At 39.2% G+C, this 27,874-nt stretch overlaps 1 protein-coding gene across 2 annotated transcripts in view; it reads right to left on the reverse strand.

Annotated features, from left to right (window-relative positions):
- wdfy3 (WD repeat and FYVE domain containing 3) overlaps window positions 1-27,874 on the reverse strand; it is a 381,322-nt gene that overhangs the window by 117,219 nt on the left and 236,229 nt on the right. For both annotated transcript variants that reach the window (XM_048527789.2, XM_048527782.2), the window contains 6 exons: window positions 26,728-26,918; window positions 23,716-23,850; window positions 23,258-23,437; window positions 15,913-16,146; window positions 11,164-11,263; window positions 9,591-9,751 (listed from right to left, as the gene is read on the reverse strand). In XM_048527789.2, coding sequence (XP_048383746.1) covers window positions 9,591-9,751; window positions 11,164-11,263; window positions 15,913-16,146; window positions 23,258-23,437; window positions 23,716-23,850; window positions 26,728-26,918 — 1,001 coding nt within the window. The remainder of the gene's footprint in view (window positions 1-9,590; window positions 9,752-11,163; window positions 11,264-15,912; window positions 16,147-23,257; window positions 23,438-23,715; window positions 23,851-26,727; window positions 26,919-27,874) is intronic.

Below are 27,874 nucleotides of genomic sequence, written 5' to 3' on the forward strand. Positions count from 1 at the left end.
CTGGGCTGGTTGTGTGGGGCAGTGGGGGGAGGAGACGAACTGGTCTGGTTTTGGGATTCGGTGGGAGAAGGGGAGATTTTGAAGCTGGTGAAGTGCACATTGATACCATTGGGCTGCAGGGTTCCCAAGCGGAGCATGAGTTGCTGTTCCTGCAACCTTCGGGTGGCATCATTGTGGCACTGCAGGAGGCCCATGATGGACATGTCATCTGAAGAATGGGAGGGGGAGTGGAAATGGTTCGCGACCGGGAGGTGCAGTTGTTTATTGCAAACCGAGCAGAGGTGTTCTGCAAAGCGGCCCCCAAGCCTCCGCTTGGTTTCCCCAATGCAGAGGAAGCCACACCAGGTACAATGGATACAGTACACCACATTGGCAGATGTGCAGGTGAACCTCAGCTTAATATGGAAAGTCATCTTGGGGCCTGGGATAGGGGTGAAGGAGGTGGTGTGGGGGCAAGTGTAGCATTTCCTGCGGTTACAGGGGAAGGTGCTGGGTGTGGTGGGTTGCAGGGCAGTGTGGAGCGAACAAGAGAGTCACGGAGAGAGTGGTCTCTCCGGGAAGCAGACAAGGGTGGGGTCTACCCAAGACATTTTTCCACCTCCACCCTTGTCTGCTTTCCGGAGAGACCACTCTCTCCGTGACTCCCTTGTTCGCTCCACACTGCCCTGCAACCCCACCACACCCAGCACCTTCCCCTGTAACCGCAGGAAATGCTACACTTGCCCCCACACCTCCTCCCTCACCCCTATCCCAGGCCCCAAGATGACTTTCCATATTAAGCTGAGGTTCACCTGCACATCTGCCAATGTGGTGTACTGTATCCATTGTACCTGGTGTGGCTTCCTCTGCATTGGGGAAACCAAGCGGAGGCTTGGGGGCCGCTTTGCAGAACACCTCTTCTCGGTTTGCAATAAACAACTGCACCTCCCGGTCGTGAACCATTTCCACTCCCCCTCCCATTCTTCAGATGACATGTCCATCATGGGCCTCCTGCACTGCCACAATGATGCCACCCGAAGGTTGCAGGAACAGCAACTCATATTCCGCTTGGGAACCCTGCAGCCCAGTGGTATCAATGTGGACTTCACCAGCTTCAAAATCCCCCTTTCCCCCACCGCATCCCAAAACCAGACCAGTTTGTCCCCTCCCCCCACTGCACCACACAACCAACCCAGCTCTTCCCCTCCACCCACTGCATCCCAAAACCAGTCCAGCCTGTCTCTGCCTCCCTAACCTGTTCTTCCTTTCACCCATCCCTTCCTCCCAGCCCAAGCCGCACCTCCATCTCCTACCTACTAACCTCATCCCACCTCCTTGACCTGTCCGTCTTTCCTGGACTAACCTATCCCCTCCCTACCTCCCCACCTATCTTCTTTTCTCTCCATCTTCGGTCCGCCTCCGCCTCTCTCCCTATTTATTCCAGAACCCTCACCCCACCCCCCTCTCTGATGAAGGGTCTAGGCCCGAAACGTCAGCTTTTGTGCTCCTGAGATGCTGCTGGGCCTGCTGTGTTCATCCAGCCTCACATTTTATTATCTTGGATTCTCCACCATCTGCAGTTCCCATTATCACTATCCAGGCTTCTTCAACTTGGGTGCTTGAGTGTGTATACTGCAGATCTCTGAGCAAACTGGCCATGACACCATTGTGCAGGCAACCATCTAATGAAGGAATAAAAAAAATGCAATTTTAGTAGGAAAAATTAACAATTGTTGGAAAGGAAGAGATCTCTGTAGCCAAGACCATGGGTCCAGTAGGTTATGTTGCCTGTCCAATGCAAAGGTTAAGATTATCTTCTTGGAGGTAGAGAAAGACTTGTAGCATAAAAGAGGGAGCATCCAGTTCTTGTGGACTAAGCAACATAGGACTGGAAAAGAGATTCTGCTGAGTGAGTATAAACAATTAGGTATTCAAGAAATAGGCACACAGCAAAGGTATTAATCTCTCCATTACTGAGCTATGGGACTAAGAGTCTAATGAAACCATCGCAGATTGTCAAATAAAGCCTAACTGGTTCACTATTGCTCTTTGGGGAAGGAAACTGCCAACCTTACCTGGTCTGGCCTACATGTGACCACAGTCCACAGCAATGTGGTTGACTATCAACTTCCCTCTGTGCAATAAATGCTGGCTCAGCCAGCAACGCCTCATCTTGTGAATAAATAAAAACTAAATATGTTGAGCAAAGGTCAGTCAGAGCCAGTGAAGTGTATTTGACAGAATTCTGTTTAGCCACTCTAAGACTCTCTCTCACTGAGGTTGTTTGAACAAACAAAAAGTTAGTCAACATTGTCAATCCCCCTGTGATCTGTGCAAGAGAATAGCCATAACACCATGTATGGCAGTAGATTAAGAAGTTCCACAATAATCTGTGTTTACCTGCTTGACTCCTTTTATCACTCTGAACATGTTACCAAACTTCCTACAATCTTCTCACCTTAAGATTTTTAGTTGTTTGAGTTTTAGAATTCACTCCGTGTCTGATATCTCTCAGTAAGCTTATGGCACCCTGGGCTATCATACACCCTGCACCCCCAAACATAGTAAACACTCTAAAATGATACAAAACAGGGTTAGTCAGGATTTTAAGATTGATTCTAATTTACGTATGGTCATAATGAATTATTTTCAGAATAAACAAATATTCACTCAACTGAGAGTTTATACATGTGCACACCTTGATCCCTACATTCCAACTGCACTGAGAAATGTAGCACTTGGATTTATCCACATTCATTTTTTACTGTGAAGAAATCATTTATGCTTTTTGTAGTGAACTGCACTTGCCATTTAGTTATCTCCAGGTTCCTTTTCCTTGCTCATGCCAGAGGAATGTAGAACAAAACATGTTCATTAAGCCCTCCTTCAAGCAGCGCTCCCTCTAAGGGCACCGGCACTCAGGACTGGCATGCCAAAGTCGTGTATAGCACTGACTTCTGGTTTCAGAAGTTGCTGTCACCAGGGTCCACACAGATAAAATCAGTCAATGGGAACACTGCCCTCAAGACTGGTTGGCCATCGAATGAGATGATAACCACTCAATAAACTCGATATACTTTCCTTTACTCCATATCCTTTGATACTCTTTGGCAAAAATTTTACCATGTCTGATTTAAAATTAACCGCCTATTGACATTTTTTTGTAGGAAAGCTGCAAACTTTTACTTCCATCTGCATTTAAAAAGTCCTTCTTACTTTTACTCCTCAAAAACCTGGCTCTAATTTGAAGTCTATATTCACGAACCTTGAACTCCTTCCACTCGCTGAAATGGTTTCTCTCCATCTACACAATCAGTTTCACTTAATATCTTGAGAACTTTGATCAAAATATTCTACAACATTTTATGGTTTACAACCATAGTACACGTATTCAGTCCATGGAATTAAATCATTGGAATTCAATTATCATTTGGTAATAGTGCACGCACTTCATCTCCGATCAATACAACTTTCCTAAGGTGAGGTGTCCAGAACTGAACATATTTACCAGGTCTGATTTGACCAGCGTTTTGGACAGCTATGGTTCAACGTCTCTCTCATTGAATCCTCGTCCTCTAGCTATAAGCCTAGCATTCCATTCTCCTTTTTAATTCCTCTACTCTTTTATGACACTTCAATGATCTAAGTATTTGGATTCTCAAGTATTTTGCTTCTCCATTAAGTATTTTGGCATATCCTTTTTTGAGCTTAAAGTCAATGACCTCACACTTCCCTATACAGAAATCATTCTTCACAGTTTACAACATCTCTTGATTTGGACTCAACAAACCAATTAGGTACCCTTCCTTTAATGTAAAAGTTCAGACCATGGATATAAATGGAGTAATCCCAACAAATATGGCTGATATAGTTCACTAGTCATTTTCTGTCAATGCAATATATATTCAAAGCGCTTGTATTATCTGCTTTTTTTTTAAGTTTCATTGTATGCCGTCACTTCTCATTTTATGCATACATTCTAACTTTTTGGTTTCTGGGAATCCATTTAAAGGACGTCTTCCATATTTCTCTCCTCATTCCTCCTCTCAAAACCTACATGTTGGAGGAAATAATACAATTCCAAGGCTAGTCAAATGTGAAGTCACATGACACCAGGCCATAATCCAATAGGTTTACTTGACATCACAAGCATTTGGAGCACTGCTTCTTTGTCAGGTGAACAGGACACCTGATGAATCAGCAATACTTGGAAAGCTTATGATGTCATACAAGTCTGTTGGACTGTAACCCAATGTCACGTGATTGGACTTCATTCTCCTGAATCTAACACCATTTCCACATCATAGACAAATCTGACCATGCTTATTTGATTATCTCTTAAATAGCTCCTTTAAAGCTTTATGTATTTCATTGCAAATTCTGAATTTTAACCAAAACATCAACAAACACATGCTATTCAGTCAAACTCTGAAAGAGAAAGATTGACATTTCAAGTATGATCTTTCATTACAACCTAACTTTTAAAGTCGTCCTGAGGAATATCACAGCTCAAAAGATCCTAATATTCCATAAAACTAACAACCAACTGATACACTAGCTCCTTACATTTATACAAACAATCAATACCTGATTAATGCCTGTTTTTTTTTGTCTGTAACCTGTTCCAGCGTTCCATTTAGTCTCGAGCATTACCTTGTTAACAAATTCCCCCTTTTTTCATAAAGGAATCGGTGTAATAATGAAAAAAAAAACAAAACCTACAAAATGGCAACATTTGATATACTCATTTTTTAAAAATCTGCAGATTAAAGTTCCCAGTGTCCTTTTTCTCCCTCCAGTGTATCCAACGGTTCCTTAGCTTTACAAAGAAAGGAGCAAGTTCTTTCAGATACTGTCAGTTGCTAACTACTATGACAATTTAGAGATTCCTTCTTTTTCCAGTACCTGACTTAAAACTCCAATGGTGATTCAGTCTGTTTCATTTAGAATACTTATCCCATGAAGACTTACTGTTGGTGCAGTATTTAATGGGTTGCTGAATTTCTTTCTAGAATTTCACCCAATAATTTCACTAAGATAAACTTTTGCAGCTGAGTTAGCATTTTGGGTCCAGTGACCCTTCCTCAGAACAGACCCTTCTGAGGAAGGGTCACCAGACCAGAAACATTAACTCGGTTTTTTCCTTCACAGATGCTGCAAGACCTGCTGAGCTTTTCCAGCAACTTTGATTTTGCTGCTATGGTACTTGTCACAACTCTTGGTCTCTTTAGATTCCCAGGCTAAAAACAATTTGTACATTCCTGGCATCACCCAATGATAGAAATGTTGAAACAGAAGGATCCATTTTATTTTTTTTCTAATGCTCTGTTTGTCCAAATTATATCTTTTGCATTGGGATCTTTCATAATTGTACTCAACTTTAATACTTCAAAACTGGCATCTGGATTTACAGGGATAAGTTCAGCTGTATAAACAGACTTTGCAATTCTTCCATTTCAGTTTTGGATGCTGCTCCATCATTTTTGCGAGCCCCCACTTTAATTAATAGCAACGAGGCTAATATTTTCCAAATAACAGTGCAAGTGACACTTGGTCCATTCTGCCTGGAGTTCCAATTTAATGCGGTTAAAAGTACAAGAAGCCTGACTTCCAATTTTAAATTCTGCTTTGAGTCTAGTTATGGCAATATTTTCAAATTCACTGACCCCATCCAGAAAGACATTATATACATGAATACCTGAAAGCAAACCCCCAAGGTGCCAGAAAAACATGGTCTGCTTTTAACTAAAGATAAAGATAATGAATGTTAACAAGGTATAATTCATTACTTAGTATTCTACAGGCATTATTTAAACCATACGTCCAAGGCATATATTTGGTGCCTCCTTTGAAAGATGAAGAAATATTTCTGTCTTCAGCTGATCTCTCTGCTGAAATGCATCTGTTAAATCACTGATCCAAACCCTCAAGCATTTGTTGCTAGCAGGGCCTTTTGTTAATAAAACAAGCTTCCAAATTTCTTTTCCTGCTATTGGTGAATCTACTTTTATATTCTAGTCCCCCGTTTTTCAAAACCTCATGCCAATAACATTGTAAGTCCAATCAGGAGACATGTTTTCCATCTATGATATAGGGCTGGCTGTCTCCTATCTGGCGCCTGTGTGCAAACCAAATTGTTTCTAACTTTGTAGTTCTTGTTTCTCATTCTTTTTTGTCTTCTTGTCAGTTTGTGGCCACTAAGATTTCTTCATCACATGGGCTTATGCATCGAATGGTATTCCTAGTTTGTAATATATTTCATGTCCTTTTCAAACTATGCCCTCCATTTTGTCTTCTACATATTTCTGCACCTCAACTGTTTGACCTACCTGTCCTATTAAAGCGACTTTCAACAGATCGTGATCTTTATCCAGGGAAAAGTTCACTCCTGAATCAATGTTTGAGTTTATCCTGTATTCTCTTGCCTGTCACTTTTGTACTTCCCGTTCTCAATCCATCGGCTTAAACTCTTGCTGCTCATGCTGTACATTCATCTAAGTTTTATATTTTCTAGTGGTCTTGCCTGCTTGACATATAATAGTTGTACTTCTTTGCTGACTAGCCCCTTTTGGTAGTTTATGATTACAGCATTCAGTTTTTGTAGTTGTCCTTGGGACCAAGGGCATCATTTTGACCATCGAAATGGATTTAAATATCATCAGACATACTGTCAATTGTGACAGCATGATGTTCATAGCTGTGGAATATTTGCCATGAAGGTCACCTGGCTCCTTGTTTTTTCTATAACTCCTTCAGAATCTGCAAATTTGCAATCCATACCAAACAGGCTGGAAGAATGTCCTGCACAGTACGGTTCCCATGCTGTACAAATATTATTTTCTATTTTTACTGATAACCTTCCCTGGACCTCTCCCTTATCGTAAGCCATTTATTCCCGACAAGCTGGTTTTAAATTATCTTACCTTATGTCTTAACGTTCATCCAACTCTTTCAAATTTTGTTCTTTAAAAAAAAACCCTTTCTGCCTGCCTGCAATGAGCTCAAATGCTCCAAGAAAGTGGAATTGTAACCCCATCAAAGTTGGGGGTTGATCACTTGTCACTGACAGAACTTCAGAATTCCTATTAAAAACTAACAGATCAGGACTATATCCTCCAATCATCTGCAGTTCTTCTTGGTACAGCCCACACTAGTGCAAATGATGGCAGATCAGCCAAACTGTGTTAAAATTTTTCTGAACCACTTCATATTTTACTGTGTGGCGCCTCTCCCTCACCCCATTGTTAAAAAGGCTTTCTGCTGCTATATTCATATCAATTATGCTCATATTTACAGATGTATGTCTAAATTCACAATTAAAGTTCACATCTACCCCTTCACTGCCACCTTAGTTATCAGAGAGAGTTTGCTGTTGGTTCAAGTCCAGTCCCTATCCACAATTTATTTCACATCTTCACTACATATTATTGACAAAAAATCTTCTCAAATCCACAAAACGTAAACTGAAAATGCTTTTTTAACCTTTATTCCCTTCTTTCAAATCCATTATCAATACCTCTTTGTAACCGCTTCCTAAGGGCAGACTTATATAGTCCACGGCTGTGCCCATCAGTATTTCACACAAATTCCACATCTATCATAACTACATGAGCTTATTATACTCACGAGTTGTTGTTTCATATTCCGCTTAGGAACCCTGCAGCCATTAAATGGTATTAATGTGGATTTCACAAGCTTCAAAATCTCCCCTCCCCCCCACTGCATCCAAAACCAGCCCAGCTCATTCCCGCCTCCCTAACCTGTTCTTCCTCTCACCTCTTCCCCTCCTCCCACCTCAAGCCACACCTCCATTCCCTACTTACTAACCTCATCCCGCCCACTTGACCTGCCCGTGCTCCCCGGACTAACATCCCCTCCCTACCTCCCCACCTATACTCACCTCTACAAGCTCCATCCCCGCCGTTTTCACTTGACTGTCTCCTCTCCACCTATCTTCTCCTCTATCCACCTTGAATCCGCCTCCCGCTCTCTCCCTATTTATTTCAGAACCCTCTCCCCATTCCCCTTTTCTGAAGCAGGGTCTAGGCCCGAAATGTCAGCTTTTGTGCTCCTAAGATGCTGCTTGGCCTGCTGGGTTCATCCAGTTCCACACGTTGTTAAATGGGTATTCATTTCAGATTTGAACTTGGGACCTCTTGCACATTATTGCAACACAAGCCCTTAAGCAAAAGTCACACCTCTAAACCAACAAGACTAGTACTTTGAATTGCACTTGAAACACCGACTGACACAACCTGAATATTTCTGCAGGTCATATCTTTTAATGTAAATCCCAAATTGTCTTTGCTTCTCAAGACTGTCAATATTTGTCTTAATTTCTTTTAGTTATGGTTTTCCTTTCATATTTCTTGTCAGAAACTCTAATCTAGACAGTCTCACCAATTTGTCAGCACTGGGCCATTCTCTGTTTTAGTGTAAATTACTCCTTAGTGCTATGAACACTGCTGAGAAGAAATGCTTTTTTAGGGACATATTTTTAAGACTTCTCTCTCTCATTTGTTCTAGCAATGTGTGTAAAGCTGCAAATCTAACTGCTGACAAAGCTAGAAGTCTGTTCAAACCTGATACTTTGGCACAATTCAATATCACCGATTGCAGTATAGCTTGAGGTATTTCCAAATGAACATTCTGCAGCCTTGCATACAATCTACTTAATTTGATTGCGTACTCTTCAACGTCCTCCTAAATTCGTCAAAATCCGACTACTGCTCTTGAGCTGTTAAAGCTTTTTGATAAATTTTATTCAAGAAATGTAATAATTTGTTCAAAACTTTGTCTATGTTGAAATCATCAGTCTTCAATTCTGAAAAAAGAACTTTGCTCTTATCCTCCTCCTGTATGGCGACAGAAGTGTCAAAGCCAAACCTTGTTTGCTCTTAGGTAAAGTAACCCAGGTCCACATTGTAACTTAATTCTTTCATTGATAATAAGGTACATTTTCAGGAAGCTATTGTGCAATTATACACTGAAATTTTGATGCAGCTATCCTTGGTGATCAATGTTATATAGTGAAGGTAACCGTATTTAAACAGACCTAAGTCCACACTTCTAGTGACAGCTTTATTTCATTCCATAAAATTCATACCTTGCTGCTTACTAGTACCCCAAGTTTGTACAATTAATTAACCCTTCTTCAGATCCATCACTCCTTCACTCATTCCATTAGATCTCAGGCATTCCTTCAGGCCATATCAGATGATGACAGGTAACTGTTAAATAGCAACTTTAACTTTTGCAGGAAGATAATTACTTTTTGGAGCACAAATATTACATTACTTGATATCAGTTGAAAATTTGGTTTTTGGGAGGTCCACATCAAAAGACCACAAATCACACATACACTTTGTGGCAATTTGCAACTGTGTGTGTGTCACTTTCTTGCTTCAATATCTTGGATTGAGTATCCTTTAAAAGCACAGGTTAATGGTTTGTTCCTTTAACTTGCAGCAAATTCCGGACTATTACCTCTTGCTGACCAACATCCAATGAATGTCCAGCATTCTACTTCTATGTATAATTATAAATTGCCATTTTAATATAATGATAAGTCAGTTTCATTTTTCTTAGATTCATTCATAATATCAACTTACCTGTCCTATCAACTGAACAATAAAGTCAACAACAAGTTTGGATTCCTTGCTGAACATGCCTTGCCAAAGCTTATCCACTAGTCGTTGTGTGAAGTAAAATACATTGTTCACTAATGTATTGTAACTTCCTCCAGTGGTAATTGGTAGTGTTGCATCTTCACCTGAAATATTTGCAAAGCATAAAAATGGTCTGTTAAACTACAAAATGAGTATGACAATTGCATAACTTTTAAAATAGTTTAGTTCAATATTATTTCTATTGAGAACTTAAGCTTTTAATTATTTATTTCACCTTGAGAGTGGAATTTTTTTTATTTTATGGAGGGTGTAAACTGAACTGAGGCTTTGAAATTATAATTCCCCTCAACAACTTTAGAAAACTAAGTTCATCTACGGCCATGTTAAAATTTGCCCTAATTAGGTGTTCATGTGACATTTTAATTTAAAGTATCAGGTAACTTATTATGGCATTTTAAAGTTCATTTTTAATCAAAGGAGCAGCACTTTATACTAACCTCATTAAAAATGGCAGTCTGATACTCTGTATATCATAATAATCACACAGCAATTTGAATTTCTAGTATCAGAACTATAATCATCATTTCAGGAAATGTCCTAAATTTGTTTGTATGAGACAAAAAATGTACACAGCCAATTCACAAGCTTTAAAAGTAAAATTTGTGACTGAATGATATCAGCTCATAATAGAAATCACCATATCATATAATGAATTAAAATCTATTATAATAGAGAACTACCAGCATCATTTAAACTTTCAGTTATTAAGATAACCTGGAATAGCCTGCAAAATCAAAGCTTGTGTGTGTTGACCTGTTAAAGATTTTTTAGTACCTATTCATGGATGTGGGCATTTCTGACAGGGCCAACATTGATTGCCTATCCCTGGTTGCCCTTGAGAAGATGGTGGTGAACTGCCTTTTTGAACTGCTCACTGTTCAATTATGAGAGAGTGATCCATGAAAACTCTGACATAGAAATGTACTACTGTTCCATCAGTTTGACTAAGTCATTTGGGCAAATAGCCTCTGAGGGAACCTAGATGTTCCTACATAGTGCTGTCCTTGTCCTTCTAGATGCTGGTGTTTGTGGGTTTAGGCATAGTCAATATTTGGCTACAGACTGTGCTTAAACTTGTGAGCAGTTGTTCTAAAATGTCAAAAACAGAGCATCAGCAATTAAGTATTATATTATGCATATTAGGTATAGTGGTAATCTAATCATTTTTAGATGTAGTACTTTCAGCGTTAATAGCTGTAATCACTAAATCTGATTCCCATCCATAGGTGGGCACTGCTCTTGAACTATTATTACTGACATCGACAGTAGGATTTGTATTGTTCTATGTGTTCAAAATTGCAGACCTCATTTTGCAAAAACCTAAATCGTACACATGTCAAATGCAAGTAACTCTACTTAATAACTAATAAAGCTAATAAAATCATATAAAATAATCTGAAAGCATTCATTCAGCAGTCCCTATGAACATTTTAATGGAATATTTACAAATTTTGACACTTCTTCCACAGCACTAACTGAAGGTACTCAGACATACCCAACAAGACATCTGCTGCCAATAAATGATCCATCACACTGTCTAAGATGCAAGTTTGGAATTCTTTTTGCTGAGCTCGTGTTGATCTGTCAGGTGAGGCCTTGAAAACAGCGAAAAAAAATGTTGCCAATATTTAGAATCTCTAATACTTTGCTTGATGTTATAATCCTGTTAAACCTTATTTTCAATAAAACACGCTCTGCAGTTGTGGTTGAAAATAAAGTCACCGCTTAATCTTAAATAAGAGAATGTGTGTAATGGATAAAGACTAAAGTACTGACAATATTTAGTATCTGTGGAGAGATGAACAGAATTAATATTTCAGGTTGTAACTGTTGATCAGAAGAGCTGAAATTGAGAGATGTAAGAACTTCAAAAGAGGTTAAATGGAGCAAGTGAAGAAAAAAAAATGCAGAAAAGGTCTGTGATAGGGCAGAAGATAAGAGACATTAAACAATATACAAACATACAAAAAAGGAACAAAAGTACACCATCCAGCCATTTGAGCCATTCAACTTGAACAGGGTGAACAGTTTGTGTTCTGAATCCCAGTTTCCCATTTACTTGTGAGAACCTTTGATTTCTTTACTTCACAAGTATCAGCCCAGTAAACCATCTCTAAACTGCTTTGAATGCACTTACACCCTTTCTTAAACAAGGCAGCCAAAACTGCACACAATATTTGAGATGCAGTCTCAATGAAGTCTTGTCTAACTCAAGTATAACATCCAGGCTTTTATGTTCGATCCCAATTATAAAGGATATTGTCCCAGAAGCCTTCTGGATTGTGTTGTATCTGCATACCAACATCCTGTGACTCATGCATTTGAGCAACTAACACCTCGATAACTTGGATTTCCACAGTCATTTGCTGTTTAAGTATTAAACAGCAGGTAAGTGGGATTTTGGCATTTATTGCGAAAGGGATAGAGTATAAAAACAGGGAAATGTTGTTGCAACTGTAAGAGGCAATAGTGAGACTGCACCTGGAGCACTGTTTACAATTTTGGTCCCCTTACTTGGAGACAGTTATAGTTGTATTGGAGGCAGTTTAGAAGATATGCGTTCCCACGTGAGGGTTTTTTTTTAACATGGAGAGATATTGTGGAGATTAGGTCCCATACTTTCTCGAGTTAAGAAGAATGAGAAGAGATCTAATTGAGGTGTACGAGAACTCACCGCCTATAAAGGGTGATAGAGACAGAAACCTTCATAAATGGAACACAGAACATACAACAATGCAGCACAGTACAGGCCCTTCGGCCCACGATGTAGTGGTGAACTTTTACCTTAATCCTCAGGTCTATCTAATCTCCATCCCTATCTTATGCTATCATCCATATGCCTAACTAATTGCATCTTAAATGCCCCTTATTTAAATATTTTAAGAAGTCAGATGTGCCCTTGAGATAACAAGGCACACAACGCTATGGGCCAAGTGCTGGAAAATGGGATTAGAAGAGTGAGGTGGCTGCACTGCGGAGTACATGATAAGCTAAAGGGACTCTTTGTGCTGTAGATTTCTGACTTAACACTGAAGGCATCTGACACTGTCGACACCAGGATGATATTTAATCTTATGTTCTAGTGTTCTTCACACCATACTTTCCTACCTTCAGGTCATCTGCAAATTTATCTACCATACCTTTGTTCCCCTCAACTAAGGTATTGACAGAAATTGTAATAAACTGAGGCACCAACATTGGATTCCTTCAGGAATCCACTGATTAAATCTTGCCAATCAGTGCATTTTGGTGTATATTCTGTTTACTGCCAATCTTCTAACTAGGCTAATGTTACACCTGACACTGATCTTTGATTTTCCTTAATAGACTTTTACTTTGAATTTGAAGTCTTCCTTAACTTGTTTAGTTAACCACAGATGGTGGGTCCTCCCATTAGAAATTTTAAGTGATGTAACACCATATCAAACACTTTGAGCACCAAATTACAGTACATCCACTGGCTACCCGTTATATACAGCACATTAACTCATTTAACCAAGTCTAATAAATTGGTTAAGTACAACTTTTCCTTCACAATTACGTTGAACGCATTCAAGGGCATAGGTGTACTTTAAATGGTTAATTTTAACAGCTTTCCCATAATAAATGGTAAGCTGACTGGCCTATGGCTTCCTTTCTGTCTCCCTCTCTTTTTGAATACAGGAGTTATATTTGCTATTTTCTAATCTGATGAAACCTTTTCTGAATAGAGAGAAGTTCTGGAAAATTAACACCAGTACTTCTACTACTGCACTGACCAACTCTTTTTCGACCCTAAATGAAGTCTGTCTGGACCAAGAGATACATCGTCCCACAGCCCCATTGATTTGTTTAGTACCTCTTCCCCTGTTCATTGCCATTTCACTAAATTCCTTACAAAAATAGAAATTGCTGGAAAAGCTCAGCAGGTCTGGCAGGATCTGTGGAGAAAAATCAGAGTTAACGTTTCGGGTCGAGTGACCCTTCCTCAGAAATCAATTCACTAAATTCCTTTCTCCCTCCCACCTCCATATTTATAGATTTTACTGGATATTTTTTAATATCTCCTATAGTGCAGACAGAAACAAAGTAGTTTTTATTACATCCATCATTTCCTTATTGTCTATTAACTCCTCATTCTTCAGAGGATTAACACTTAACAGAAACTCTTCTGTCCGTTATGCTTTTAGCTAGTTTCCTCTCATACTCTTAATATCTTTATTCTGATAAACCTTTCAGTCATTCTTTAGCATACTTTAAATTTCTAATCAATCTGACCTACTGCTCGTCTTTTCAGTAAGAGACATTTTCTTTAATTTTGATGCTTTTTTTAAAAAAACTTCTTTAATTCACTAGATGGTGAGTCCTTCCTTTAGAACTTGTCATTATTGTATAAGTAGATTTATTCTGAGTATTCTGAAATATCCCCATAACATCCAATGCTGTCTCCATTGACCTATCCTCTAGTCTTGTATGTCCAATCAATTTCAACTAACCTAGCTTCCATGCTCTATATAGATGTCTTTATTTACACTTAACATAGTAGTCCTGGAACCAATATTATCCCTTTCACACAGAATGCAAAACTCAGTCATGTTACTGTCACAGTTACCTAGGGATGTCTTTACCCTGCGGCTATGTCACATTACGCAACACCAACACCTCGTTTACTGGTGAGTTTCAGTGTGAGCTCCATGCAATTACAAGGAAATTGCTGGAAATAATCAAAGAGAGTGGCAATGTAACAAAAGTTTAAAGATGGGACTGAAAAGAAAAGAGGTTCAATTGGCAGAATAGCAAGCAGCTGCTACCCTAAAGCAACAAGCAAAGTTTTAACAAAAGCCAGCAACTTTGGCGGTGATGGTTAGGAAGGGAGCGGAAAAACAGCACGGGGAAGTGCAGTGAGAAAGAAAGAAACTACAGTCTCAAAATAGCTGAACTCAGTTTTGAGTCCAGAAGTCTGTGGATGTGCTTAATAGTAAGAAACGTGTTTCTCTGACTTGATTTGGTATCAATGGAACAGCCTAATTTTCATTATTTAATCACGGGACAAGGATTTCATTGGCTAGGCCAACATTTCATTCCCAATTCCTAGTGATATTTAACAATGTTGTGGTGAGCTATTTTTTTGAACCACTGCGTTCCATTATATCTAGGTAGACACAATGCCGTTCAGAAGGGGGTTTCAGGAATTTCATTTAGCTAATAGTCAGAGGAGAAAGCTGGGGAATTCAACTGTAAGTAACTAGAAACTAAGCAAGCGTGTGGACTGAGTGAATTATTCAAGAATTAAAGCAGTAATTTAATTAGTGTTTGGAATCCCCAATGTGGAGAAGGCCACATCGTGAGCAGCAAATGCTGTTCAGCAAATTGTGAGAAATATTTGAAAACTCACTCTTCATCTGGAAAGAGTGTTTGAGCTCTGGATGATGAGGAAAGAATAACTAAAAGGACAGAAAAAGACATCGCTTGTGCTTTCACGGAAAGGTGGCACTGGAAGTGAACCAAGTGCTTAAGTGATTGAGTACTAAACCACGCTGTTGCAAAAGGAACATTCCCCTTTAAATGTAGAGGATAGGAGGGGAGGGGTGGGTTGGTATCCAGTGCATTTGGTAACATTAAATATGGATGACAATAGGGTAGAAGGTGAGGACAGGGAAACGTTATCCTTGCTCTGGGCAACAGAGCAGGAGTGTGGGAAATGGAGTGGAGAACACTGTCAATGACATTTTAGGTAGAAGAGTCTTGGCTGAGGAGTGAAAAAAGGTATATCAAAAATGCTGATGTGGACAACTGCATTATCAGAACAGCTGTGATGGAGACATAGAAACTGGAAGCATTCAATGCAATCTTTGTAGGCTGTAAGGTGTCACTGACAAATTGTTAAGTTGTCCTCAGTATTTTAACATTCTGGTCATCAAAAAGAAAAGCAGTGATCTGAGCATGAACCCTAGGGAAAATGATAATTTACCATCCTCCAAAGCAAAAATCATCAAGTTATCATGGCTCACTGTTTTCTGTACTCAAGCCAATTTTTTAAAATCAACCTGACACTGCTCCTTCCTTTCAATGAACCTCAATTTTGTTAACCAAAGTTAGTTTGTGAAATAGTTGAGTGTGTATTTTTAATCAAGTCATCTCACCACCTATTTGGAGAGATGAATTACAGATTAAAGATGAGTATCTAAAACAAAGGTCAAGAAAACAGACAAATAGTGAGAAAAACCATTTACACATGTATTATTTCAGGTTGCTCAACACCTACCTCTAATAGCAGGTCTATGAGAGTAGTCTGTTTGCTAGCAGGTGCAAGGCATAAATTTTCTATCACAAGGACACGCATGAAGTCAAATACAAACTTCCTGGCAGGATGGTTGGTGAGGAAAGTCTTTGCCCCGACATTACAATATTCTGATTGACTCCTATTCATGCCAGTATCACCTGCAAACGCCTTGAATTCCTCAGCAGGAGAACCGACTTCATCATCATGATCAGTCACCTAAAAAAGTCATTCATTTTAGAAAAGAAGTTTTACATATATATTGCACTTTTAAAGTAATAAAACACCACATGGCAATAACAGAATATTGTAAAATAAAGTATGATACTGAACATCATGAGATATCAGGTTACACAACCAAAGGTTGGGTCTAAAATATAGGTTCTAATGTATGTCTCAAGGGATGAAAGAACAAAAGGTCTGGGGAGGGTTTTCCAGAGATTACGGTATTAGCAGCTATAGGCCACCAATGATGCAGTATTTATAATTTGGGAGGTACAAAATGCCAGTGTTAAAGGAGTACAGCTACAGCAGAAGATTGTGCTGGAGGAAATTCAGTAATAGGGACAGGCAACTCCACAGACGGATTTGAAAGCAAGGAGGAAAGTTTCAAACTCAAGCGTATTTGATGTTCTCCCCTGCAGCAAGCTCCGTGGCTGGGGGAACTTAATCGAAAAAGAGGATACTCAGTGGGCGGCCTGTCACCTTCCAGCCTTTGCTTGATTTAAGGATACGGCAGGACAGCTCATGGATAGCTGTCCTGACCCCTCACCAATTAAAGTGCTTAGTTGGGCTAATATGTGGGCAGGGGACTCATCTTTTGTGCTCGAGGGTTACTAATGGGACTCCTTATTCAAAACACTGAATCCAATTGCAATTAGTGGTACCAGCAGAGGGGCCCACTGAAAATCACCTGTCACATATGCTGCTCTCTCTCCAATAACTTGCATTCCTCGATCACCCCTTGCCATGGCTTGACCTGTGGTCTGGATCCTCTTACGACCTTGGGTGTTAGGTGAATGCGTTACTACTAATTCCCCAATAGGTATTACTAGGCCTAGAAGAGTTGCCGGCCTGTGATTGTTGTCAGGACTTCTGTCCCTGTGGTCCTCAGTTTTGCGCAAGGACACACTACTATACAATGAAGTGAGTGAGTGATTAGCACTTAATTAGTTAGACCTTTTGTAAAAGAGATGGTGCAAACCTTTTTCTTGCTTCACAGTCAACAGGCAAGAGCCCCATCACCTACATTAAATTCAGCCCGTTGTGTTGCTTGATTGTGAGTCAATGTACGTCAGTGAGCACAGAAGTGTGGTGAATGGGACTTGCTTGTAGTTAAAGTAAAGTTTTAGATAACCTCAAGTTTATGCATTGAAGTATATGGAAGACCAGCAAGGAGTACATTTCAGCAGATGAGCTCAAATAGGAGTGAAGGAAGGCACTCTTTTGGAGGCGGGAACTTCCTCAATGACTGCATGAATACAAGGTCTAAAACATATTTTCGGATCAAATATGACATCAAATTTGTAAATATTCTGGTTTAATCCCAGACTGTGGTCAGGAGCAGGAAAGGAGTCAGTAGCCAATGCACGGAGTTTTGAACAGTAATCAAAATTTCCAGCTTCAGTTTTAATAATTAACTGGACGAAATTTCTGCTGATTCCATACGCTTAAGCAGTCCAGTAATGCAGAAACAGCAGAGTCATCGATGTAAGTAGTGGTGAGGAGAGTTGGGTGTTACCCAAGTACATAGAAAAGCTAACATCATGCCTTCAAATGGTTGAGCAGCAGTACAAATACGATAAATAGGAAGGCACCAGTATAAGGTCAATGACACTAGAGCCATTATTAAGAGAGCTGGAAGACAGCCATCACAAGTGGAAACCCCCGCTATGAAAAACAGATAGGAACAGACCAGATGACTGTTGTTCCATCCGCTTGGTCAACAGTGGAGAGCAGCTGGAGGATAGTATGGTCAAACATATCAACGATTGTAGACAGGTTGAGAAAGGTGAAAAGGAAGTTCAGCTTCGTCACAATCACATATGACAATATTGTGACTTTGATAAGAACTTTTTCAATATGGTGACTGCAACAGAAACCTGAGTGTACGGGTTCAAACATGGAGATCAGGGTAAATGGGAACAGATTTGGATGGTTACATTATTGTAGAGGACCTGAGGCATTAAGCACTACTTCAGAGTGATATTGTCGAATGAATCTTTGGGTGGAACAGCCCACGATCTCAAAGGATTAAGAACCACCATTCAGGTTCTCCTCATTGTATATACATGTCCATCGTTTCAGTCAAACTTGCATGCTCTGTTTATAACATGCACTAACGAATATCTTGCTTAAGAGAAGATATTCTCATTAGACCAGCAATTATTCCCTTCAACACAACTGACCAATTGGGCTCAGTAGTTCCCTACTGTAAAAGAAGTTAGCAACAAGCCTAACCCATTTTAAGCAACAATCTAGACAGTCTCACACATAAATGTGGTCATCAGTGAAGACTGTTCATCCAACATTGTGAGCAACAGCGTGGAATCAATTCAGCCACCCTTACCCTGGCAGTAGTGCCAGTCACAGGATTTTCAAGCATTTTCAGACTCAGCTTTTCGTTGTCTGCTCATGTGGACAGTGAGCAATGGCAGAGAGATGAACACTTAAAAATATTATAGAAGAAACCCTCTTGGGAAGATTGAACAAGGAATTATCTACAGTCAACAGGAGAAGTATTTTGATTTGGGAAAAGATACTCTGCAGTAGTGAGTTAGGAGCTCCCTGAAGAAAGAGAATTAGTTACTCCAAAGCAAATACAAACTTTATTATGTAGTGGTGGTTTGTAGGGGCAGTCAGTCCTGAGATGTCAATCAGTAATAACGTGAACAGATGTTGGACACTCCTTCAGGAAAGTTAAAACTGCTGGTGGCCAAGAGGAAATGTTTCATAAAGAACACAACACAGTACAACAAAGGGAAAGTGAAACTGTAAGAAATTATTTACATCTCAAAGGGCATACTCAATATGGCAAAGTTATAGCAAAGGAATTCAAGGGCCAGAAAAGCAATTCAAACTAAGGTCACAGATTAGGGGATGTCATAAACCAGAATTAAAGCGTCAAAGGTAGCAGATAACAAAACTCATCAGCCCTCATCTAGCACAGTGGTGTAGTAAACTTTTATGGCCATTATTAAAACCATGTTCAAGGTAGGAAGCAGTTAGTCAAACTACAGAGATTAGGAATTATTTAGGGGAAGAAAAATCCATGAGAGAAACCGAATTATAATTTGAGATGCAGACAGCAGTAATCTACTGGGGAAAAAAGTCAAAGCAACGTATCATCTTCAAAAGTGCAAATAAAAGGAGAGGTTTAGAAAACAGGTGTAGTTAATGAAAGCTACTAGCATTATGATCATTCAATAAAGCCATTAAGAATTACAAATTAATCAGCATGGTTGCAATATGGATTCATCCAGTGAAAAGTCAGGAATCACCTATACTTGGTGCAAGAATGTAGGAATCTGCCATATGAGCTGCAAAATGATATCTTCTATTTCTGAAGAATAAATGTTCATTAAGCGAAAAAAAAAATCAAATTGGGAAGATGCTGGTTCAGAATAATATTGCCAAGATGATTCAATTTCAGAGATGGGCTAAACTAAAAAATAAAACTAGACATTTTGCAGAAAATAATTCTTAGGATACAGAATCCTTGAAAATTAGATACTGAATCATACAAAGTTAAAAGATAACAAGGTATATAACTGGATCAACACAGCAGGCCAAGCCGATGCTGCTTGGCCTGCGGTATTCATCCAGCTCTACACCTTGTTGTCGCAGATTCTCCAGGGTCTGCGGTTCCTACTATATCTCATACAAAGTTAATATTTTTTATTTCCAATTGGGAATATAAGCTGATGTTATGACTTGCCAAGGTGTAGGTGAAACAGAAAATACTTCTGAAGAAGTACTGAAAGCCCTTCATGGTTACTTGAATCTCAGATCAATTAAAATATTTGACAGATCAAGACCTAATAGATAAGCTCAATATTTAGTTGACTACAGAGATGATTTCATCAATGATCTCCAATGAATAGTGGAAAAATGCAACTACAATGAGTTTGAGGTCAGAAGAGATAGCATTGTTGTTGAAATTGCTAATGAACCTGTCAGATTTATTCTAGTCAAAAGAGCAATTTGTCAGGGGAAAGCCATACATATGCTAAGTGAAGCAGCACAGATCAATCCCAAAAGGAGACTGAACGATCACAGAGTTCAGCAGAACCTATACATTCCTTAAGGCACCTCAAAAGAAATGTACGACAAACCAGTATAGTCAGCATAACAGACACCAAATGCTAAAGGTCCTTGTTAGTGCTGTGGAACAAGAAACCTTTCAGATACGTGCAGTGCCCATCTATCAAAAAGGAATTCTTTTCTGCTACAAAACGGTTCACTTTCAGAAAATGTGTCAAAGGATGACAATTCTTCTAAACTCCAGTGAATATAATCCTAAAAGATCCATTCTCTCTCGATTTGATTTTTATTGTCATATGTACCTAGGTACAGAGAAAAGTTGTGTTTTGCACGTAGTACAGGCAGATCATAGGATACAAAGATCAAAGGGTGATCGAACACAGTGAGGAATATAAAGTTACGGCTTCAAAGAAGCTGCACAAAAAACAAGTTCTATATTAGATTTGAAATTTGACAGGTCCGTTCAGATGTCTAATAACAGCAGGGAAAAAGCTATTTTGCGTTTTGGCATATGCACTTAAAGCTTTTGTATTTTCTGCTTGACGGAAGAGGTTAAAAAAGAGATTATAACTGGAGTGGAAGCGGTCTTTAATGATGCTGGCTACCTTTCTAAGGCAGCAAAAAGTACAGAGTCAATGGATGGAAGGTTGGCTTGCGTGATGGACTGGGCTGTGGTCACAACTCTTTGTAGTTTTTTATGGTCCTGAGCAAAGCAGTTGCTGTACCAAGCCATGATGCATCTGGATAGAATGATTTCTATGGTGCATCTACAAAGGTTAGTGACAGTCCTTACGGACATGCCAAATTTCCTTAGTCTCCTGACGAAGGAGAGGCATTGTTGTACCTTCTTGACTATCATATCAATGTGGGTGGTGCAGGACAGATTGTTGATGTTCATCATGCTTAGGAATTTCCTGATCTAGATCATGTCCATGTCAGCTCCATTGATTCAGATAGGGACATGCCCTCCTCTTTCATTCCTGAAGTTGATGATCAGCTCTTTAGTTTTGCTGACACTGAGGGAGAGACTGTTATCTTTACACTATGCCACCAAGCACTCTATATCTTTCCTTTATTCTATCATGTCACTGTTTGATATCTAGCCTACAAATGGTGGTGTCAGTGAACTTGATGGGGTTTGGATGAAATTTGGCTGCTTAGTTATGTGTACAGGGAGTACAGTAAGGGGCTTAGTGGGTATCCTTGAAGGGTTTTGTGGGGGAGGGGGGGTGGAGAGAAAAAAAAAAAGAGGGAGACACAGTGTTGAGGATTGTTGTGCAGGTGGCACTGCTGCCTATCCTCACTCATTGCATTCTGTAGGTCAGGAAGTCGAACATCCAGTTGCAGAGGGCAGAGCAGAGGCCTAGGTCTCGGAGGTTGGAGATTAATTTGGTTAGGATCATAGTGCTGATGGAGGAGTTATAGTCAATAAGTAGAAGACTGACACAGGTGCCCTATTATCCAGATATTCCAGGAACGAGTGTAAACGTAGGGAGATGGAGTTTGCAAGGGGCTAAAGCAGGCTGGGAAGCGAGAGGTTATATGAGCCATGACTAACCCTTCGAAGTACTTCATAATTATGAAGGTCAGAGCCGTTGAGGCATGTTGCAGGTGTTTTCTTTGGTACCAGAAATATGGTGGTCTTTTTGAAGCTCCTGGGGACTTCAGATTGTAAAAAGGAGAGGTTAAAGAAATCAGCAAATACTCCTGCCAGCTGGTTCTCACAGGATCTGAGTGCACGGCTGAGGACTCCATCTGGACCAGTCATTTTCCGTGGACCCACTCTCAAGAAGACCGATCTGACACCTGCAGAGGTAAATGAGGGAACAGGTGCATCCAAGGCTTTTAGGGCAGGAGACACCATTCGCTGACCTTCTGCTCAAAATGAACTCTTTGTGTCAATCCTGTCATCTCAGGAATCAGTCCGGTCAACAGATAAAAGGGATTGGCAAAACAACCTGAGACTGTAAGATCACGGAGCAGGCTATGATATGGGTTGAGGAGTTTACATGGAAGGAGGAATTTAGCAAAGGTAAAAGGGCAGTGAATTTAGAAGAAAAATAAACTTAAGCAGAGATGGCAATCACTGAGAATGATGATTATTTGGTACAGAAGCTAACGTAGGAAAGCAGTAAAAGTACCTTTGCATTAAAATTTTAGACTTGTAGATTTTACGGCTGTGTAAAAATGTTAAGCATAATACTGATCTTGTAACCGGGTTTGTACTGATCAAATTGAGTGCAAGTTTTGTTCGCCCAAAGCAGTAAAAACAAACTTGCAATTAATTATAGATAATAAAATGTGAGGCTGGATGAACACAGCAGGCCAAGCAGCATCTCAGGAGCACAAAAGCTGACGTTTCGGGCCTAGACCTTGCAATTAATTAACCAGGTTTCAGCTTATTCTACATTTTATTAACAAGTTGACAGGCTATTTATGACAACAATCACAAGCAGCACATAATCATAATTTACAGTTCACATAGTAAAACAGGTAATTGAAGCCAATGCTAAGTTTCATGTGGCCACTCTGGGACAAAGATGCAGTTAGAAATAGGGATATTTTTGAAGTTTAAGTCATGCTAACAACATAACAATCAAATATACAAAATGTTTCTCAGTTAAGAATGTGGCTAGATATCCTAATGACATCAAATATGCTACTGCCTTTACCAACCCATTTCAAGTACTCAATTTCCAGAAATTAACTGAATGGCAGTGGGGATAGTGCTATTAAAGCATTTCATTTGTGAACTGAACAATCAAAATGTGTGATTTTTACAATGGATATTAAGACATATCCTCAGTCTTGGCCACTTATCAAGTGGCATCTCAAATCAATCCAAATACCTTTTCCAATCATATTTAACACAACTTTTTAGCCAATTAGGTTCCTCATCCATGCATCTCAAATACTAAGACCAGTTTGACAGAGACAGCCATTAATAATGTGTAAAATCAAAAATAAAAAAAGTACTGTTCACAACGTTATCCATTTTTATCATTTCATTCACTTCTCAGAACTTTGTGCAAATGGGTCAATCACTTAGTATAAAGCAAAGACTCACCATCTCCGAATAGGGTCTGATGTTAAAGGGAAAGACTGTTGCTGCAAAAGCACAAAGGAAATCTGGGCTGGTCCAAAGAGGAGCTAGATCTGGGACATTGTGATATAAATAACGAAAAAACTGCATCAAAGTGACTGGGTACTCTCTAAGCCAAGAACCTTCCTCTTCAGACTGCCAGGGCTAAAGGAAGAAATAGCATGTTAAGGACAAGACAAAACTAGTCCTTCACTTCAGTGTTTAACTTAAATTGACTTTAAATAAGTTTTCCTTATTAAACATGTCTAGATTTTTCATCTCAATGTAGTTTAGATTACACAGGATTTTGTAGATTTCAGACCAATTGAAGTGGAAATGTGATCTATGCTTTCAAAATCACAGTGAAATGTTACTTTTCAATCATTAATTTTATCCAAGAATTTGTGTGATTAATAAGCTCAATTTGATTTGTACATACTTACAAGATTGAGCATACTCCTTAGCATTCCCAACAATAGAAAAGCAGATTCTGAGCATACTGTGTGAACTGATGCAATGACTGTTCCACTGGAAGCAGGAACACCAAAGATAAACGTCCAGATAGAATCCAAATCAAACTGTGTAAGAAAGCATATGGAAATATATCTAGTTACCATCTCTAAACAATGGTTCTTGTATCAATGATGCAGTATGATGCTGTAAATGCATAATTTACAGGCTATTTTACTCAAGTTGCACATGAGAGGAAATTAACCACAGAGATTAGGAAAGAATCATTTTATCCAGACCAACAGATTTCATACCAAGAGTTAATTTTACCATTCATGGCTTATTCAAGTACTGGAAATTGTTTGCTGCAGTAGGCAATGGTAATTCTAGAAATTTGCTTTTTATATCAATATATTTAATTACAAAAGTCCTATCCATCTTGTTTTACAACGGAATCATGTTGACTCATCATATTTTAGTTGGATAGACTAGTGACAGGAGGCACAATATCAATTTGTATTGATATCGCAGATTTAGCATAATTAAATTTCCCAAGACCATGGACAAGAACATTAGAAAGCCAAATATTATTTTGAGCAATATAAGAAAATATTAGCTGAGATGACAAGAAGTTTGATGAGGGGTAAATTTTATTGTGTGCTTCAAAGGAAAAAATTGAATCAATGAGTTGTTTACAGAATATTCCAGAGTTCGGTGGCCAGACAACTAAAAGTCAATTCTACAACAAAAGTTGGTGGCGGTGGCGGTGGCTGGGGCGGGGGGTGTAGACAAGAAGCCAGAATTACAGCAACCAGATATCTGTATTTTGTATGTTTTACACTATACTATAATTACTGCAATATTCAAATTTTAACTTTGTTTTTTCTTTCTACCTTGTTCTGAAGATCCTGTGCCGAGGTGATTGTACCTAAGCTGGCACATTGTTTGATGACATTACGCACTTTTCAACGTACTCCTTTATTTTTGTACTTGAGTACGCGTGACAATGAAATCAAATAAATAAAACAAATATCTGGAGGCTGTGAGGCTGATGATCTGTACAGTGATAGGGAAGGAAGAGGTAATTGAAAACAAGGATGAAAATGTTAAAATTAAGTCCTTATTTGACAGTGAATCAATGCAGCTCCATGAGTGTAGGGTAATGAGGGTTTGTTGTGTGCTAAGACAGTTAGTAGAGTTCTAGATGATCTCACGTTTTGAGGTGTAAAGTGTAGAGAAACCAGGCATGAACGTGTTTTGAATACCTGACATTACACAAATATGGTTGGAGGTATTTGTACCTAAGCCTAAAGAACAATGCATATCTTAGAGTAGAACATCATGGTAATTTGGAGTGGAAGTGCTCATTCAATTATTTCTCAGAATTTCAAAAGATTCTTTGGAAAATACTTCAAATTCATTTACAAGCCCAAATACTTCTTGGCAAAATGCCAATAGCTGACTGAACCTAACGTGCTTTATCTTCACCATTCATGTGACATCAGTACTTAAAGTAAGGTAGACTTTCTAACTGAGATCAAATGGTAGAATCATACGGTGCAGAAGCAGCTCTTTGGCTCTCTGAGTTGCAACAGGTGAGAAATACCTGACCTTCAACCTAACTCCATTTACCAGCACCTGGCCCAAAGTCTTGAATGATGTGCCAGGACATGATATTGATATACTATCCAATCTATATTATTAACAAAAATGAAAATAAAACTTTAGTTTTGATTTCATAAATACACATGCAGCTCCAAAACTGATTTCTGAATGCTGTCACAATTCTCAGTCTGCTCCACACTCAGGCACTGCCAATGACCTCTTAACAGCATATTCTCAAGTTATTATACTTTTCTTCATCTGGTTTCAAAGATTTGAATTTCCAATGCCCAGAATGTTCATTAGGCATTGGCCTAATTTTCTTCTTGATGGCAGTACGCCATCAAAATCATTAAATTCATTACAAGAAAAAAGTTGTTTTAATTATCTCGATTCTCAATGTTCAAAGTGCTATAAACAAAGCAGAAAAATGCTAACTCATTAACAGATTGTGTGACTCACCACACTTAATGACAAGTAGACCCTGACATGTTTTCTTGTGTGGCCCCAGAAGTCTTATTGAAGGATCAGACATTGCGAAGAAGTGGGTCAAGCTTACCAAGTCATCCCCGCACTTGCTGTACTGCTGAATTCCTTGTCACTCACCTATGTGCATGTCCATGTCCATCCTCCAACAGAGGCCTGGAGTTGGTGTAACACCAGCAGCATCCATGATCACCCTGAAAATGCTTGTCAGTACAGACAGGTTGCTGCTTTACCATTGACTGGTAGTTCTCAGTAGCAGGGCATCCATTATAGTGTCCTCCAGCTCAGAAGTCCAGTTACTAGGCTATGGGACAAATTGCAATGGGCCTTCCGGAAATGAGGCAATGTGGGGCTCTGTCCAACTGTCTGCCTAGCAACTGAGACCTTATCACCTCAAGATTGCACCCATTACCAACAGCAAAACGGGTTGCTGCAGACGATTAACATTAAATATGAACAATATAAAACAGTCAGCCATCTGTGCTCCTGTTGCTTGAAAAGGAACAAACATCCCCTGATCCAAGTCACCAAACATCAATGAAATAAAACAAAATGAAGCTGTATTGTAAATCAGGTGCAAAAAAATTATATCCAGACATTGAAACAAACAGAAAATTATTAAACATGGGTCACTGTTCAAAGTGACAAAGCACTCAATTACATTGGTTGAAAATAATTTGCTATTTCTTACTCTTTGATTATTTGTAAAATTGCTTTAATTAAATTAAACACATTTGCTAAATAACGTCTGAAAATTGCATAAATTGAGACCATCTCCCCACGGGAGGGACAGGGTTGAATGGCAAAAATCATGCTATTCCATGTTAAGTTAAACTCTTTAATGCATTCAATGAATTTAAAAGAAACAAAATGGGCCCAAAGATCTAAAAATTAATAAAGTTATATGGATTACATACCTGCAGGCTTTCTGGCAGTTCGGTAACTGGCTGTTGGAGGAAAAGGGCCATCAACAAGAAATATAGTTCAGGCACATTGGTATGTTTCGGTAAGAACGACTGAAGGATATAAAAACCAGGGACATGACAAGCATCACGGTTTATCTCTCGCACTGTTGATCTACCACCGGCAATTCTGCCAACATTGAAACCTAAAAATGACAAGTTACAAATATTGTTAGATAAAGATCAGTATTGTTGAAATAATTCTGCAATCAAAATGACATGACAGCACAGCATCACAAAGAAAATTTAAATCATTCCAAATTATACTTCAAATTCTCTTAGTTGCTATTAGCCTGACACAAGATCAGTTTATGTCATATCTTACAAGTTGGGTAGTGCTTTTAATTTATTCATGGGATGTAGATATAGCTGGTTCTTAATTGCTCTGGAGAAGACAGTGGTGACTCACCTCCTTGAACTGCTACAGTTCTTGAGGTATAGGGCCAGCTACAGTGTTGTAGTGTTCTAGTGTTAGAAAGGGATTTTCAAGATTATTACTCAGTAACAGTTAAGGAATGGCAACAGTGTTCCAAGTCAGGACAAAGTAAGACTTTGAGGAATTCGCAGGTGGTGGTGTACTAATGCATGTGCCACCTTTGTCTAGATGGGAGTAAATGTTTGGAAAATGCTGTCAGAACAGCCTTGTTGAGTTACTGCATGGCATTTTGTGGACGATACACATGGTGTCATTGTTCTTTGTTGGTTAAAGGAGTGAATCGAATGTCAATCAGGTGTGCAGCTTTGTTCTGGATAGTGTCAAGCTTCATGAGTGTGTTTGGACCTGCATTCATTCAGTCATGTGGAGAACAAGTCTAATTGTCTTCTGACTGAAATGTTAGAGATGCACCAGGGCGAAAGGACGCATGTTACTCGTTGCAGAATTTCTAGCCAAAAACAAACTGCTGCCAAAACTCAGCAGCATCTGAGGTGAAGAGGTGGTGGGGATGAACCAGAGGTAGCATTTTGAGCCTGGTGACTGTCATTGCTTGGCACTTGAGCAGTGTGAATGTTAGTTCCCGCTTGTCAGCCCAAGCCTGGATTTATTTTTATTCCAAAAATATACTTTAAAAATATACTCTATTCATAAAAAAAGTGAGATAGT

The sequence above is a fragment of the Stegostoma tigrinum genome, chromosome 1 (genome assembly GCF_030684315.1).
Source record: "Stegostoma tigrinum isolate sSteTig4 chromosome 1, sSteTig4.hap1, whole genome shotgun sequence".
Taxonomy (NCBI): Eukaryota; Metazoa; Chordata; class Chondrichthyes; order Orectolobiformes; family Stegostomatidae; genus Stegostoma; species Stegostoma tigrinum.